Source organism: Megalobrama amblycephala, unplaced genomic scaffold (genome assembly GCF_018812025.1).
Source record: "Megalobrama amblycephala isolate DHTTF-2021 unplaced genomic scaffold, ASM1881202v1 scaffold306, whole genome shotgun sequence".
Taxonomy (NCBI): domain Eukaryota; kingdom Metazoa; phylum Chordata; class Actinopteri; order Cypriniformes; family Xenocyprididae; genus Megalobrama; species Megalobrama amblycephala.
Window position 1 is genome coordinate 432,441 of NW_025953342.1, and position 17,770 is coordinate 450,210.

General features: G+C 37.0%; 1 protein-coding gene and 1 long non-coding RNA gene across 22 annotated transcripts; one reads left to right on the forward strand and one right to left on the reverse strand.

Moving 5' to 3' along the window:
* Window positions 1-284: 284 nt before the first annotated feature.
* LOC125261111 (histone-lysine N-methyltransferase, H3 lysine-36 specific-like) lies at window positions 285-17,297 on the reverse strand. 21 transcript variants are annotated; one of them, XM_048179688.1, is made up of 13 exons: window positions 16,747-17,297; window positions 15,860-15,970; window positions 14,589-14,730; window positions 14,045-14,232; window positions 13,763-13,834; window positions 13,201-13,278; window positions 9,346-9,423; window positions 8,772-8,849; window positions 7,785-7,853; window positions 7,512-7,583; window positions 5,402-5,479; window positions 4,834-4,911; window positions 285-805 (listed from the first exon to the last, which is right to left on the reverse strand). In XM_048179688.1, exons 2-13 carry the CDS (start codon window positions 15,929-15,931, stop codon window positions 662-664), a joined length of 1,149 nt encoding a protein of 382 aa, XP_048035645.1. In that variant the 5' UTR covers window positions 15,932-15,970; window positions 16,747-17,297; the 3' UTR covers window positions 285-661. The 21 variants fall into 21 exon arrangements, with proteins under 21 accessions (XP_048035645.1, XP_048035643.1, XP_048035640.1 ...); XM_048179686.1 differs by having other exon boundaries at window positions 9,346-9,417; window positions 13,201-13,272; window positions 14,045-14,237; XM_048179683.1 differs by having other exon boundaries at window positions 13,201-13,272; window positions 14,045-14,237.
* LOC125261113 lies at window positions 9,430-11,336 on the forward strand. Its single transcript, XR_007183219.1, has 3 exons — window positions 9,430-10,202; window positions 10,937-10,995; window positions 11,125-11,336. It is a non-coding gene; the product is annotated as an uncharacterized LOC125261113 (long non-coding RNA).
* Window positions 17,298-17,770: the final 473 nt, after the last annotated feature.

Sequence of the window (17,770 nt, forward strand, 5' to 3'; positions counted from 1 at the left end):
CATCTTTTTGCTGCCACTGAACCTGCAAAATTAATATGCATACCTAAGGAAATAGTGCTATAATGTGCTGTTGCTATGTCAGCCAACAAGCATACATGTGGTGCAATACACAGGTTAAATTAACCTGGTTGAAGAAAATTTAGTGATCAAAGATCAGCAAGTTTTACACTTCAGACAAGACTAGTTAAAGGTCAATAAGATGAAGCAATAAAACTCAAAAGAAACTGAAAAGGCAATTAATAAAAATTAACAAATGGTAAAAAAGGCTCAACAACTAAGATATAAAATAAGTATGTTTATGGGACCAAAGTGCAACAGGGTATGGGCCACAAAATTCACTCAGCAACACAGTACCAGTGGAAAAAACAAATTATACTGCCTTCCAATAAAAATGCAATTATTTGTACATTTCTATAAAAACAATGTTTTAACAAAAGTAAATAAAAGGATGTCTTCAGCACAAAATATAGACCTGAGTCAGACTCTTCTGCTTATAAATTCAGTGGCCCAACAACATTTTAGACAATTTTGCAGAACAAAAGTCACACACATTAATGTAAGGCCAAAATGATCTCTCTAGGAACTCTCTAAGAACTTTTTTTTTCCAACATCAAACCTCGGTTCCTCACGAAGCCCCTTATATTTTGGACTGTTCTTTCTCTCAGAACAGGGTCCTCTGCAGTCTTGCACTGCTCACACTCGGTTTTTGTTGAAAGGTGTCCCTTTGAAATATGGAATAATGTTTCATGACAGCATTCACTTCATTTGGGCTCCATGGCCTTTTCAGTGTTCCTCGATTTGGTCTCTGCAAAACAAATAAAAATATACATATATACATATACAGTATGTAAATACAGTCAAACCAAAAATTATTCAGACTCTAGATATTCGGTTGTTAAGTCTGACGTCACGCAGCAGCGCTTCCGGGTCCTAACGCTCTATTTCATACCATAAGAAAACAACAAATGGTACTAATATACACACACGATGTGGTGTAATACTAAAAAAATATATATAATCATAACCTTTATCTCCATACCAAAATTCTAGATGGCCAGACAATGATTCATCTTTTATAAATATTTAAAATATTAATGTCTGTGATGCTGTGAGCACGGAGACTGTTGTGTAGACTGTAAGTATTTAAAATGTTTAACTTTTTAAAATGATTGATGTTTAATATGAATAAATAGCGCTCAAAAACGGCCGCCGATGGCATTCTCAAGTGAAACGAGTCAAGGCTTGGACCCGGAAACGGCGTTCCTTACGTCACGACTTAACAAGCGGATAACTTTTGATATATTTTTACTAGTGGGTGCAGGACACTATAGTTCATTTATGTAAATGAGGATAGCTAAAGTAAACTGTGACATATTATACCAAAATATTCTTCATACAGTGGACTACCAGTAAAATTGATAAAAATTTGGAACCAAAAATTATTCAGACACTATGACCTGACCATGTTTTGCTTAAGTGTTATTAGGGCTTGACGATTATGGCCTAAAATCAAAACCTTGATTAATTGAACGATTATTTTGTTTCTGGGTTTTTTTTCCCCTCATAGTTCACTGACAAGGTTTGTACTGTAAATATGATTGACTATTAAAGGTGGGATATTTTTTCCTATTGAAAGAGCGATCTGACATCGTAGCTCACTATCAGCAGTTATTTTATCTATGGTTCGTAATATTTCTTACAGATTTCTGCTCGTTGTAAATCATATAAAGATAAATTAGCACAGTGCCAGTATACGTGTGATTAATTGTACTGTCTCTATTAATTGTGAAGTTGTAGGTTGTAAATAGTTCCTTCAAAAGTAGAAAAATATATGCTATAATAAGTTTTGAATTTCTAAGCTACTTTTGTGATAAATCACAGGACAGCGCTGACAACTAGTTTCTGCGTTCCTCTCTGTGCGCGATCTTCACAGCTACGGTTTGTATGAATGTTCGTGCCACAATGCAGCTGCAGCTCACCACTCGCGCGCCATCACTACACTGCGTTCCAAATTATTATGCAAGTGACATATCAGTAAGATTTCAGTACAATAAACATTCAGATTTTAGTTTTTCCTAAGAAAATGTTTGTTTGTTTATTTATCCATGTCTTTTTAGATAACTGGTATCAATCTCAGACAAAATAATTTGCCAGATCTATGGAAACCCTACTTAGAGGTTGTTCCACATTATTAAGCAAGTCACAGTTCTCATGCAATATGGGGAGGAAGAAAGATCTTTCTGAAGATGAAAAGCATGAAATGGTGCAATGTTGTGCAAAAGGCATGAAAACAACTAATATTGTGTGAAACTGAATGGAGATTATCAAATTATCATAAGATTTGTGAGTGATTTAGAGCACAGCAGAACTCGGTCAGATAAAGGCTTATTAAGGAAAGTTCCTGTCAAAAAAATGTATTGTATTAAAAGGGCAGCTATAAAAAAAAGCAGCAAACAGGCATTTGAAGCTTTTGGTGTCTCTGGAGTCTCAAGAGTCTCAAGAAGCTCTCCATACAGGCTGGCAGTTGTGCGTAAAGATGCATTTCAGCCACTCCAAACCAAATCTCACAAAGACAAACATTTACAGTGGGTTTAGAAATACATGAAGACTAATTTTTAAATAGTTTTATTCACTGACTAATGCTTTACTACAGTGGATGGTCTAAATGGATGGATTTCTGGATGGTTGGTGAATGGCCACCACGTTCCAACAAGACTGCGACGTCAACAGGGAGCTGGCGGGTGATGATTTGGGCTGGAATATTGGGAAGTGAGATGGAAGGTCCCTTTAGGGTCTCTGAGGGTATTAAAATGACTTTTGCAAGATATGTGGAGTTCATAACTGGCCATTTTCAGCTATGGTATAAAAAGGAGGATAGTGCCTTCTGAAATACAATGTATTATACACTATCCCATGCTGCAAAAAAAACACCACAGCAATAAAACTGTTTAAAAATGTATTTCTAAACCCACTGTAAATGTTTCTCTTTGTGAGGTTTGGTTTGGAGTGGCTGAAATGCATCTTTATGCACAACTGCCAGCCTGTATGGAGAGCTTCTTGAGACTCCAGAGACACCAGAAGCTTCAAATACCTGTTTGCTGCTCAACACTGGCTTTTTTTAGCTGCCCTTTTAATACAATTAATTTTTTTGACAGGAACTTTCCTTAATAAACCTTTATCAACCTTTATCTGACCGAGTTCTGCTGTGCTCTAAATCACTCACAAATCTTATGATAATTCGATAATCTCCATTCAGTTTCACACAATATTAGTTGTTTTCATGCCTTTTGCACAACATTGGACCATTTCATGCTTTTCATCTTCAGAAAGATCTTTCTTCCTCCCATATTGCATGAGAACTGTGATTTGCTTAATAATGTGGAACAACCTCTAAGTAGGGTTTTCATAGACCTGGCAAATTATTTTGTCTGACATTGATACCAGTTATCTAAAAAGACATGGATAAATAAACAAACAAACATTTTCTTAGAAAAACTAAAATCTGAATGTTTATTCTGCTGAAATCTAACTGATATGTCACTTGCATAATAATTTGGAACGCGGTGTATGTGTTGAACCGGTGTTCACCTCCGTGTTTTGCTTTTATGCCACTGACTGGACGGGGCAGAGTCACATGGCTACACACGCGGTAGTGTGTTTTTAAGGGGGAAGTATTAACAGGATTAAAAAAAACGAAATAACCGACATGGGAAAATTACGTCGGTTAGAGGTTCTGAATTTCGGTTTTGATTACTTTTCGATTAATCATCCAGCCCTACATGACAGCATTAATTAAAGTTTCTTATGGGTCAAGATCAAGTTTTCTGTTTCAAGCCACTCCCATAATATGTCACCAATCAAAATAATGCACGGCTCAGATTAACTGTACAGCATGTGTGTAAGACTCCAATAAAATTATAAAGTAATTATTATCACAAATAAATCTCAATGAGAAAAACTGGTTGTGTCAATAGTATTATAGACTACACAATATTATTATATTATTTTCAAATAAGTTATTAATTTAGTTCCTGGTTCAGTTCAGAACTCTTTAAATAAAATAGCATTGGATGGAACAGATTTTAAGTATCTGTGCCGCTTAAAAAGATGCAATCTAATCCTGTTTACAAGACATAAGCCTGCTCCCGAGCAGGATAAGTGTCGAAGAACCGAAGAATCCAAGATCGTGCCAAATCGTCATCGATCAAATCCAGCTAACTGAGTTAGCACCATACAAAGAACAGACCCCTGACCGTTCTTTAAAGTATAGGCAAACAAACAAATAAATAAAAAATATATAGTTATTTACCAGTATCCTTTTTTAATCAAGCTGTTTTTGGAACGATAATAGGGGAGGACTGTCCTTACATTTCAGGACAGAGTCATGCCCATCCCCCAATACACAAGTGTGCCAGTGTCAAAGAGAAGTGACACTGTCTTTACAGGTCATCTGAAATCAGAGCAATTGTATGCCGTTTTGTATGCTGTTAGAAAGTGTGCATATTGTGTCTTAACCTTATCCACACTAAAATAAAGCTGACACATACCCAAAGCAACATATCTTTTCATCAAACCCTAACCCTAACACGACGGTCCCCATAGAGGAGGACTGTCCTTACATTTCAGGTCAGAGTCATGCCCATCCCCCAATACACAAGTGATGAAAATGAGTAAACAGAGAAAATCACATTTTACTCAAAGTTGAGACGTCACAACAACGTCTTTAAGACAACGGTCCACATAAAACAGCCTAGTATGATGCTCAACTGTCCTCCACTTAACACTGTCAGTGTCAAAGAGAAGTAAACAATTAAGGAACATACGATCACTTACTTTCTCACTCACTGATGAGGAAGGATTCACACGGCATTCAGTCACAGTCACTGATGTCTCGTCACACAATTCCTGTAATTGTGAGAAAGACAGGTACAAAACTGAGGCAAGGATGTTTGCCAGATTGGCACTACAACCAATACTAGTATAAACCAAAGTCTAAGTATCTACTGTCACTTTAATGGCTGTCGTGCACAAAGCAGACGTAAAACATGTATACATGAGGATCTTGTCTATACAGTAATACAATTTACATTATAAAGGTCAATGTCTGACACATACCCAAAGCAACATATCTTTTCATCAAACCCTAACCCTAACACGACGGTCCCCATAGGGGAGGACTGTCCTTACATTTCAGGTCAGAGTCATGCCCATCCCCCAATACACAAGTGATGAAAATGAATGAACAGAGAAAGGCACATTTTACTCAAAGTTGAGACGTCACAACAACGTCTTTAAGACAACGGTCCACATAAAACAGCCTAGTATGATGCCCAACTGTCCTACACTTAACACTGTCAGTGTCAAAGAGAAGTAAACAATTAAGGAACATACGATCACTTACTTTCTCACTCACTGATGAGGAAGGATTCACACGGCATTCAGTCACAGTCACTGATGTCTCGTCACCCAATTCCTGTAACTGTGAGAAAGACAGGTACAAAACTGAGGCAAGGATGTTTGCCAGATTGGCACTACAACCAATACTAGTATCAACCAAAGTCTAAGTATCTACTGTCACTTTAATGGCTGTCGTGCACAAAGCAGACGTAAAACATGTATACATGAGGATCTTGTCTATACAGTAATACAATTTACATTATAAAGCTCAATGTCTGACACATACCCAAAGCTAGGGCTGGACAATAATTCAATATCAATATATATCGCGATATATTTTTTTTCGGTAACGGTGATATGATTTTTAAACACATTTCCGGTATTTCGATATATACATTACAGCATTTCTCACTGACTTGAGGCGCAGCCGTTAGAAAGAGCAGAGCGCGATTGGCTATTTGCGTGATGACGTACACCAAAGAGACACGCAGCCACCAGCCAGTGCTCAGCAGTTGTACGCTAAGATCAAACGCGAACGCGGCAAGTTTTACAAAATGAGTACACGATGCAAATGCGACGGAACAAGCTTCCACAACTTGATGAAAATGTGTGTGCATAACTACACCATGCTGGTTCATGTTTGGTGCAGAAGAATGTGTGAAATAAAAACTTTAAACACAGATACTTTATTCTGTCTGAGATGTGCCACGTGGCTAGTGTTATTAAACAACGCGAAGCTCCGCGCTGAAACCGAGCATATGTGCTCCGCGTGTATATCATAACAACAATCGTATTTTTCATGTGTTCGTATTCAAACTCCAGTTCTGACCGCATCGCGAGCAAAATACAAACAACACATGTGCTGTGCTGAGGGAAACAGCCTACAGAAACAGCGTGTTTGAACCTGAATGCAGCTAGAGCAGGCAGAGGAGAATGAACAGCACTTTTGTGACATTTGAATTCTCCGCTGTAATGCGATCTCATGCGAACATATTTTCCATTTGTGCTGGTAGATTACAGCAAAACAATCCACATGCACACAAACCTCTGCTCTGGTCACGTCTCAGGAAAACACATAGTGTCGTGGCACTGAGGAAACGAGCTCCAACGATACATCTCTGAATGACAAGAGACTGAGGCGAGAGAAGTGATACTTCCTCATGCATAATACCGCAATTATAATCTTATGCATACTACAGTGCAGTGATTGGATTAAACGAGCTTTATGTCATGAATATATATGACGAGATTCGCTCGAAACGGTCTACGTCAGCATATTCGACCATGCCCATACTTGGGCCGAAAGTACACGATTACGTCAGATTTTGTGATGTTGCTCCGACAGAAATCGCTATGAAAAATGCAAAAATAACTATTTTTCACTTATGAATAACATTAATGAGTACCTTTAGTGTTTTCAATGATGTGCAGCCTATACATATCTGTTTACATCTCAAAAAAGTGTCTTGGGGTTTCATGACTCTTTAAGAATAATAAAATCAGCCTACGTTATAGTTTAATGTTAAATATATTAATATTACTAAAGTGAGTGAGTCTTAGCCTATGTTTATTTTTATGTTTGTATGAAGGCTAAATACAAATAAAAGCTGAACATAAATTTATTTGTACTGTTTTTATTTCTTAAATATTATATAGTTTTATAGGAAGAGATTTCATAGATTTGTAGGTACAGACATCCATTGTGGCCATTCTTGGCAGTTTTTCTGAGGCTATTATATAGTTCATATCGATATCGGAATTATATCGTATCGACCGAAATTAAGAATTATATCATGATATAAATTTTGGCCATATCGTCCAGCCCTACCCAAAGCAACATATCTTTTCATCAAACCCTAACCCTAACACGACGGTCCCCATAGGGGAGGACTGTCCTTATATTTCAGGTCAGAGTCATGCCCATCCCCCAATACACAAGTGATGAAAATGAGTGAACAGAGAAAGGCACATTTTACTCAAAGTTGAGACGTCACAACAACGTCTTTAAGACAACGGTCCACATAAAACAGCCTAGTATGATGCCCAACTGTCCTACACTTAACACTGTCAGTGTCAAAGAGAAGTAAACAATTAAGGAACATACGATCACTTACTTTCTCGTTCACTGATGAGGAAGGATTCACACGGCATTCAGTCACAGTCACTGATGTCTCGTCACCCAATTCCTGTAATTGTGAGAAAGACAGGTACAAAACTGAGGCAAGGATGTTTGCCAGATTGGCACTACAACCAATACTAGTATCAACCAAAGTCTAAGTATCTACTGTCACTTTAATGGCTGTCGTGCACAAAGCAGACGTAAAACATGTATACATGAGGATCTTGTCTATACAGTAATACAATTTATATTATAAAGGTCAATGTACCATTTCATCTCCAGTCAAAGCTGAATCTCCTTTCTTCGCAACGGTCTTTGACTTGTCTTTACAGGTCATCTGAAATCAGAGCAATTGTATACCATTATCATAAAATGTTTCAATTTTGATGCATAACATTTAACAAATGAATATGAATGTAGATGTTATTCGTTGTTTTCTTCCAAAAAAAGTCCCTTAAAAGGCAAATTTTATACAAGAAAATCTCTCCAAACGCAAAACCCTCACCGCTAACTCAGGACAGGGTGAATTTTAGCAACTAAAAAGGGCCTGTTGACACCAAGGACAATAACTATAAAGTTATAGTTAAAAAAAATCTTTCAATATTTAAGAATAGCAGCATCTTCATAAGAGCTTAAACAATAACAGCACAGAGAAACAATATTGTTAGAATCACTTTCAAAAAGATATCCAGATTAAACGCTAAAAACATTGACAGCCAATCAGAATTAATTCTGCTATACCAAGCTCGAGTATTTAAGCAGCAGACAAGCATGTGCTTACAGTAAACAGAAAGATACCTTCTGCTGGTGTGGATGCTAATGTAGTTATCATTGTTGGTGTAAACGGACCTTAACTGTTTACTTCTTTTTGACTGAAAGACACTGCAGTTGTTGCTGCATTGAAAGCATGTCCCGACTGAAAAGTGTGCATATTGGGTTTAAACCTTATCCACAATAAGAAAAAAAAGCTGACACATACCCAAAGCAACATATCTTTTCATCAAACCCTAACCCTAACACGACGGTCCCCATAGAGGAGGACTGTCCTTACATTTCAGGTCAGAGTCATGCCCATCCCCCAATACACAAGTGATGAAAATGAATGAACAGAGAAAGGCACATTTTACTCAAAGTTGAGACGTCACAACAACGTCTTTAAGACAACGGTCCACATAAAACAGCCTAGTATGATGCTCAACTGTCCTCCACTTAACATTGTCAGTGTCAAAGAGAAGTAAACAATTAAGGAACATACGATCACTTTCTCACTCACTGATGAGGAAGGATTCACACGGCATTCAGTCACAGTCACTGATGTCTCGTCACACAATTCCTGTAATTGTGAGAAAGACAGGTACAAAACTGAGGCAAGGATGTTTGCCAGATTGGCACTACAACCAATACTAGTATAAACCAAAGTCTAAGTATCTACTGTCACTTTAATGGCTGTCGTGCACAAAGCAGACGTAAAACATGTATACATGAGGATCTTGTCTATACAGTAATACAATTTACATTATAAAGGTCAATGTCTGACACATACCCAAAGCAACATATCTTTTCATCAAACCCTAACCCTAACACGACGGTCCCCATAGGGGAGGACTGTCCTTACATTTCAGGTCAGAGTCATGCCCATCCCCCAATACACAAGTGATGAAAATGAATGAACAGAGAAAGGCACATTTTACTCAAAGTTGAGACGTCACAACAACGTCTTTAAGACAACGGTCCACATAAAACAGCCTAGTATGATGCCCAACTGTCCTCCACTTAACACTGTCAGTGTCAAAGAGAAGTAAACAATTAAGGAACATACGATCACTTACTTTCTCACTCACTGATGAGGAAGGATTCACACGGCATTCAGTCACAGTCACTGATGTCTCGTCACACAATTCCTGTAACTGTGAGAAAGACAGGTACAAAACTGAGGCAAGGATGTTTGCCAGATTGGCACTACAACCAATACTAGTATCAACCAAAGTCTAAGTATCTACTGTCACTTTAATGGCTGTCGTGCACAAAGCAGACGTAAAACATGTATACATGAGGATCTTGTCTATACAGTAATACAATTTACATTATAAAGGTCAATGTCTGACACATACCCAAAGCAACATATCTTTTCATCAAACCCTAACCCTAACACGACGGTCCCCATAGGGGAGGACTGTCCTTACATTTCAGGTCAGAGTCATGCCCATCCCCCAATACACAAGTGATGAAAATGAATGAACAGAGAAAGGCACATTTTACTCAAAGTTGAGACGTCACAACAACGTCTTTACGACAACGGTCCACATAAAACAGCCTAGTATGATGCCCAACTGTCCTACACTTAAAGGATTAATTTGAAATGAAAATTAGCCAAACCTTTACTCACCCTCAAGCCATCCTAGGTGTACACTGTAATCCCTGAAGTTGATTTAACCCAAATTAATTAAATAAGCTAAACAAACTTTTTAATTTTCTCTTCATTACACAATTGTTTTGGGTTTTGTGCACGATTTGCATGAATTCTCTCATTCAACTGGAATGTTTTAGTTCAATCAACTTAACTGTGCTAATTCAAGTCTGTTGTCAATGGCAACGAACAGGAATGCAACACAAGGAAGAATTTCATTGGGCAGTTTGAAATGACGCCAAGCTGGAATGTAGCGTGTGTTTCTGTCAACGTTTGCTGGTAAGTTGAAGAACTTTTAGTTTTTACTCTGAAACAAGCTCTTATTAATTAGTTTCAGAATGTAAATGAGATACATATCAATATTGATCTCAAGGGACAGCAGTTAGCTAGCTTGGCTGCATTAACTTACATGCTAGTTAAGTCTTCCGCCACGGTCTCTTCACAGATCGCATTGTTTCGTATAATTTGGTCACATGTTTTAAAAATTATACAGATATCTGGTCGATGGTTCTAAATAAACTGACGAGCAAAAGCAACGTCTTTCAATCATATTTGTAACTTAATCAGTGGAAATCATCGCTTGCCATTATGGTAAAGTTAAGATTATAGTGAACGCACGAATGTGTTATATCAAGTGTTCATCTCTTTTTAATAATTAATGCATTCTTGTTATTTTTGTCGATATTTGTGAGCACAATGTTCGTATTAAACGTGAATGACACTGCACTGATCATGTCAGCGTGCTCTTGGCAGGTCAAGCACCAACAGGCAAAACACCACAGCTGCGTTTTGCAAAAGTATCGTGAATCCAAAATCGTGATCGTGTACAAAGCTAAGTTATCTACAAAATAAATGCAACATTGTGCTCACCTGTGTGCTGTTAGCCAAGCTAGCTATCTGTGTTTAAGTTTCAGTTGGATTTCATCCTGTGATATGCTTTTTTTGTGTTAAATATAGTTTACATTGTCTGCTGGTAAAAATTAATGAAATAATGTGAATTTTTTGTCACTCAGCAGATTCCAAGCAGATCCAATCAAAGCTAAGATGCTTCAGTCTTGACCAGCTCTGTCAGGTAAAGTGAAATGCCTATGTTCATGTTTTGTGTGTTTATTCATACACATAAAAAATAGATATTCAAATTCGACATTTGTTCAGTTTTGACAATTTCCTTATATTAACAAACTTTGTTCTTCTGCTTTAGGTGTACCAGCAGGCTGGTTGGGAAGAAGAGAGTGATTTGAGAGATTATGTGCAACAGACAAAGGTGTGTAAATTAAGCTGAAGTGTCAGCATCATTTTGAAATTATGTATGTGAATATTCTGAGTAATCTCTTTATTCATGTTTAGGCTTCTGATGATGAGGACAGCATACAGCCTAGAAAATGGAAGATATGGCACAGCATCCACTGCCCTTCTACCTCCATCCATCTACTGTCGGAATCATCTTGGAGCAGAATTTTGTGATGGTTTCTTTCCATTCTCTAGAAACTGAATTTAAATAAATTGTGGATTCAAATAAATCACTGTTTGGTGTATTCTTTGTCCTTGTTTATAGTGGAGTTAACTTAAGTAAGAATTCTTCAAAATAACTGAAATTAAAAAGCTATATTAAAATTAAAGTCTTAAAATGAATGCAATAAAATGTGTGCAATTTAATATTTTAAGTGACCTAAATCAATAAATTTGAGCTATTTTAACAGATATTAGTTAAATGAACTAAAACTTTTTATTGCAATACTATTGTAATGTTAAGTACATTGGGTCTCATTCATGAAACACGAGCAGAACGAATTTTTGTGTAAATCGTGTGTAAAGTGGTTCTGGCGTAAATTTTCGGATTCATTAAAATGTTCGTATTTTCCAAATGTTAGTCGGTACGAAAGAAATCTACACCTGCTCCCAGCCACGCGTAAATAGTGCGTTTAACATCTGAACGTTTTGCTCATTAATAAGGCTGCATTTTAATTCACCTTAATAAAAGTACATATTTACATAGTATTTTGAAAAAAAATATATCTAGTAATTACATACATTTTTTCTTTTTACTTTTTTGTGAGAGCCAGTAATAGCATCTGCAAACGGAGCACTTTAATCAAATAATTAATTGATTTCAATAAGGCTGGGCAAACTAATGGCCCCTTAATTGTTATGGAAATTGTTTCCTATAAAATGGCCAAAATCCTTCATTTGGTGTCATAATATGATGCCTGTCAGTCGGATTTAATGGGCGGGATTTATGGTAATTGAGAATGAGCGTGCACACGCGTCCCATTTATGACTGAATGGAATTCATTAACTCACACACACATTTCACTATCACTTCTGACGTTTACGAAGTATTTGTGAATCAGGAGAAGAGTTTTCGGGAAGGTCTCTTTACGCGCAAATCACTCACATATTTACTCATATATTTACGAATGTTTCATGAATGAAACCCATTAAACGTAAAATGTCTTGTTTGTTCAACAAGAGAAAATCAATTTTTCAGGGCAACGAGTTTCCATAAATTTTTTAGGTTCAATCAACTTGTACGGGCTTCCAGTGTATATGGCTTTCTTGTTTCTGACAAAGACAATCAGAAACAAGAGAAATATTACTAAATATCCTGACACATCCGAGCTTTATAATGGCAGTGATAGGGTTCAATGAGTATGAACTGAAGTGAAGTGCTTCCATCCACATCAATCCATCATAAACCTGTACTCCATACGGCTACAGAGTGTTAATAAAGGCCTTCTAAAGCGAAGTGATGCATTTGTGTAAAAAGACATCCATATTTAAACAAGTTATAAAGTTGAATATCGAGCTTCCGCCAGACCACCTTCCGTATTCAACGTACGCAGAAAGTGTAATTGAAGCGATGCCAGTTTACACTTTCTTCTTAACTTGTACATGGAAGGTGCTCTAGCGGAAGTTCGATATTTGACTTCATAACTTGTTAAATATGGATATTTATTTTATGCAAAACGCATTGTTTTGATTCAGAAGGCTTTTATTAACACTCCGGATCGGTGTGGAGCATATATTAATGATGGATGGATGTGGATGAAAGCACTTTGTTCAGCTCATAGTCACTGAACCCTATCACTGCCATTATAAAGCTTGGATGTGTCAGGGTATTTATTAATATTTCTGCTATTATGTTCATCAAAAAGTCATATACACCTAGGATGTCTTGAGGGTGAGTAAAGCTTGGGGTAATTTTAATTTCAAAGTGACGTAATCCTTGAACATTGTCAAAGAGAAGTAAACAATTAAGGAACATACGGTCACTTACTTTCTCGTTCACTGATGAGGAAGGATTCACACGGCATTCAGTCACAGTCACTGATGTCTCGTCACACAATTCCTGTAACTGTGAGAAAGACAGGTACAAAACTGAGGCAAGGATGTTTGCCAGATTGGCACTACAACCAATACTAGTATAAACCAAAGTCTAAGTATCTACTGTCACTTTAATGGCTGTCGTGCACAAAGCAGACGTAAAACATGTATACATGAGGATCTTGTCTATACAGTAATACAATTTACATTATAAAGGTCAATGTCTGACACATACCCAAAGCAACATATCTTTTCATCAAACCCTAACACGACGGTCCCCATAGGGGAGGACTGTCCTTACATTTCAGGTCAGAGTCATGCCCATCCCCCAATACACAAGTGATGAAAATGAATGAACAGAGAAAGGCACATTTTACTCAAAGTTGAGACGTCACAACAACGTCTTTAAGACAACGGTCCACATAAAACAGCCTAGTATGATGCCCAACTGTCCTCCACTTAACACTGTCAGTGTCAAAGAGAAGTAAACAATTAAGGAACATACGATCACTTACTTTCTCGTTCACTGATGAGGAAGGATTCACACTGCATTCAGTCACAGTCACTGATGTCTCGTCACACAATTCCTGTAATTGTGAGAAAGACAGGTACAAAACTGAGGCAAGGATGTTTGCCAGATAGTATCAACCAAAGTCTAAGTATCTACTGTCACTTTAATGGCTGTCGTGCACAAAGCAGACATGCAGAATCTTTTTTTTTTTTAACAAATTCATGAAATGCAGAACAGAGTGAAACATGGTTGACTTTCAAATAAATAAAGTCTTCAAGAAACTCACCCTTAAAAGCCAAGGCCACGAGGAATCCCCATAGTTGTACGTGACCTCCTCATCTGGAAAGATAGCTCTTATACTAAATAGGCACAGGTGTGGTCTTCCGTCAACAATTATTGTCTTGACTTTGCAATTTGGATTTCTGTGATCATCATTCAGCAGTCGCCCAAGTGAACCGTCCACTTTAGTAGCATCTGTGCTGTGAGAAAAATAATGCAGTAAGAAACTTAAAACATTCCTAACTGAAACACAAGGTTTTAACTGAACAATATATATTTTTGGGGTTAGGCTAACCTTGGCCTATTTAACCTATATTAAAAAATACACATTGTGACAGTTAACTTCCCTTCCTGAGAATTTAAAAGGTGAGATGATAGGCTAAATATATAACCCCACTTAGGAATCAGCCTGCTAAACAATAACCATGTTATTGATTATCACTAACTTATAAGTTCCAATTGTTATAAGAACCCTAGCAAAGCTGCTACAGTAATAATAATAGAAACAATAATATTAATCATAATTATCGTTGAAAAAATGGCCAGCTTACCAATAACGTGTTCCATTCCATGTGAAGTCAAACAAGTAGTTGCCTTCAACATCTTCAACATGTTTACTTTGAGAGAGAATCCCACGGTATTCAACAACAAAGGTGGATAATTCAATGTGCTCAAGAGCAAACACACCTCTCCCTAAAAGGACAAATAATAATAATAATAATAATAATAAAACATGAACCCAAGTGCACCTATTTATTACACAACTAACCATCTTATCTTTTTAAAGGGTTAAATCCTGTAAAACTTTGTAATGTAATATGAGGTGCAGCAAGTGACAAAATATTTCAAGCATTGGTTACCAATCAAATACTAGTTGAGTTTGGTTACCCTATTCTCTGTAACCTATACAGAATTTCAAGTATTAATTTTGAAATAAAAAATATAATTTTATAAGTTACAAGTTTTTTTGTTTCTTCAACCTTTATGTAAATAATAGGCTGACCCTGGGGCAAAATGTGTGAATGTGAAAGACCATGTTCAGACTACCAGCAATACAGTGCACTTCTCATTGTCACCTCTGAAGGATGTGAGGGAATGCAAGGAAAGGAAATAAGATCAGAGGATCCAAAGGATAGCTTATTTGTTTACTGAAATATTCTTGATCATTTCAAAACAACATCAGCTGCACTCAAGGGATCTGCCCCTGGGTTGTTAAAGGATTAGTTCACCCAAAAATAAATGTTCTGCTGAACACAAAGATATTTTGAAGAATGTAACCACAGACTTTCGGGGCACCACTTCTCTATATATATGAAAAATACTATGGAAGTCAATAGTGCCCCAAAACTGTGTGGTTACATTCTTCCAAATATCTTCCTTTATGTCCAGCAGAACAAAGAAATAGACCCTCTTTATTTTTTTCCTCTTTTTGAAAGCTGTGAAAACACCTTTGGGGAGTTTTTCTTTTGCTATTTGAGCAAATGGAAACACAAAAAAAATATATTTAATGTATTCTCTCATTCACTGCTATAAAATTTTACCCAACTATGATGACTTCCGCTTCTGAGTAACCCCAAAATGTGCAAAGGGTCAATTTATATAGGTGTGGAACAACTTGAGGGTGAGTAAATGATGACAGAATTTTCATTTTTGGGATTTGCAGAAAGGTTGGATTTGTCACACAGATCTTATTTGATCAATAGCAGTTAATAATGTGGACAATATGTCTGAGAAGATCTGATCAGAGGTAAAGAAAAAAAATTAATATCTGATTTGCCTGCAGTCTGAACATAGTCAAAGTGCTTTGTGACGCACAACTTACCTTTAAATGTGTTGATTTGTTGTCCCTCGATGAAGGCTTTGTCTTTGTCCGACAATATGTGTTCTTTTGCATCCTGCTCAGGTTTTATTCTCTTCTTTCTCACCATGTTGACTAAAAACATTCCAGGTAACATGATGAGTATATGTTTTTATTATAAGAATTCTTTATATAAAGTATGTTACTGTCAGACTGTAGTTAAGCCTAATATATATAAACTGAATTTACAGTCTATTATGATAGAGACATATTAGAAATATATAACATAAACATACTTTAAGCAAAATGACTGATTGTATTACCGAATATTATATATATATATATATATATATATATATATATATATATATATATATATATATATATATATTATAAATAATATTCGATAATACAGTCAGTCATTTTGCTTAAAGTATGTTTATGTTATATATTTCTAATATGTCTCTATCATATTACTGCAAATTCAGTTTATATATATTAGGCTTAACTAATATATTAGTTAATATACTTAGACCTGAGTAAAAAAAAAATAATGATTTCTCGATTCTCATTTTTTATTAGAAACTATCAATCCCCAGAATCGATTAGTCTTTGCTGTTATCAGATGGTGAATGAAAATAACACTGTAGCTCACCTCCCATTACAGTCACTTTGGGGTTTGTTACTTTTGATAAGAAAAACTAATACGTCATTATGTGTCTATGAACCACAAAATAATTTTGTTTGTACCATAAAAAACGCCAAAGACGCCATTTTAGCCGCTAATAGGCTAGTACCTTTAACTGATGTTAGCCCGATTAGCTGCCATGTTTAAAGGTAACGTTAACTAGTTAAAACTGTCTGACTAATAACACACTGAGCTATGTACTTTTATAAGTAAATACACTTACCTTTGACATGATCAAGTGAAAATCTCCCGTTATAGCTCGCCAATTTCGCTGGAATTCTGCTAATTAATCTTAATTATTATTGTTATTAATCTCTCCGTCACACCTTGCATCAAGACGATTGAAGATCAGAGGCGGGGCGAGCTGACGGTCACGATGTCAAATCCAGCCAATCACTGACGAGGATTCCAGTGTTCCACCAATGAAACGCGCGCTTGGGCGGGTCTAGGTGTATGAAATGTGTATGAAACCGCAGTAGCACCAAATTTTCAATAGGGGGAGATTATACACACTGAGCATACACACATACACACAGAAAAACGGGAACAACGTGTTTATAAGGACATATTGAGAAAACGCGGGAGGTGGTTAGGAACAACCTTATAAGCCTTTCTGCACTGCTCGACTTATGAGGACATCAGCACTGTCCTCATAGTTACGGTGTGTCCTCATAGAGTCGGTACGTATTCATGCATTTTGTCCTCATAATCCGGCCGCACCAACGCACACACACACTCACACACTCACTCACACACACACACACTCACTCACGCACGCACGCACTCACTCACTCACTCACTCACGCACGCACGCACGCACGCACGCACGCACGCACGCACGCACGCACGCACGCACGCACGCACGCTCACTCACTCACTCACTCACTCACTCACTCACTCACTCACTCACTCACTCACTCACTCACTCACTCACTCACTCACACACACACACACACACACACACACACACACACACACACACACACACACACACACACACACACACACACACACACACACACACACACACACATACACACACACACACACTCACACACACACACGGACACACACACACTCACTCACTCACTCACACACACACATACTTGTTTTTGCTACATTGCGGGGACTCATGACTAGGAGGTTACATGTGGGGACAGCAATTTCTAAATACAATAAAGCCATAATTTTAAATCAGAGGTGTCAGGAGGAATTTTTGATCCAAAAAAATAATATTTATTATCAAA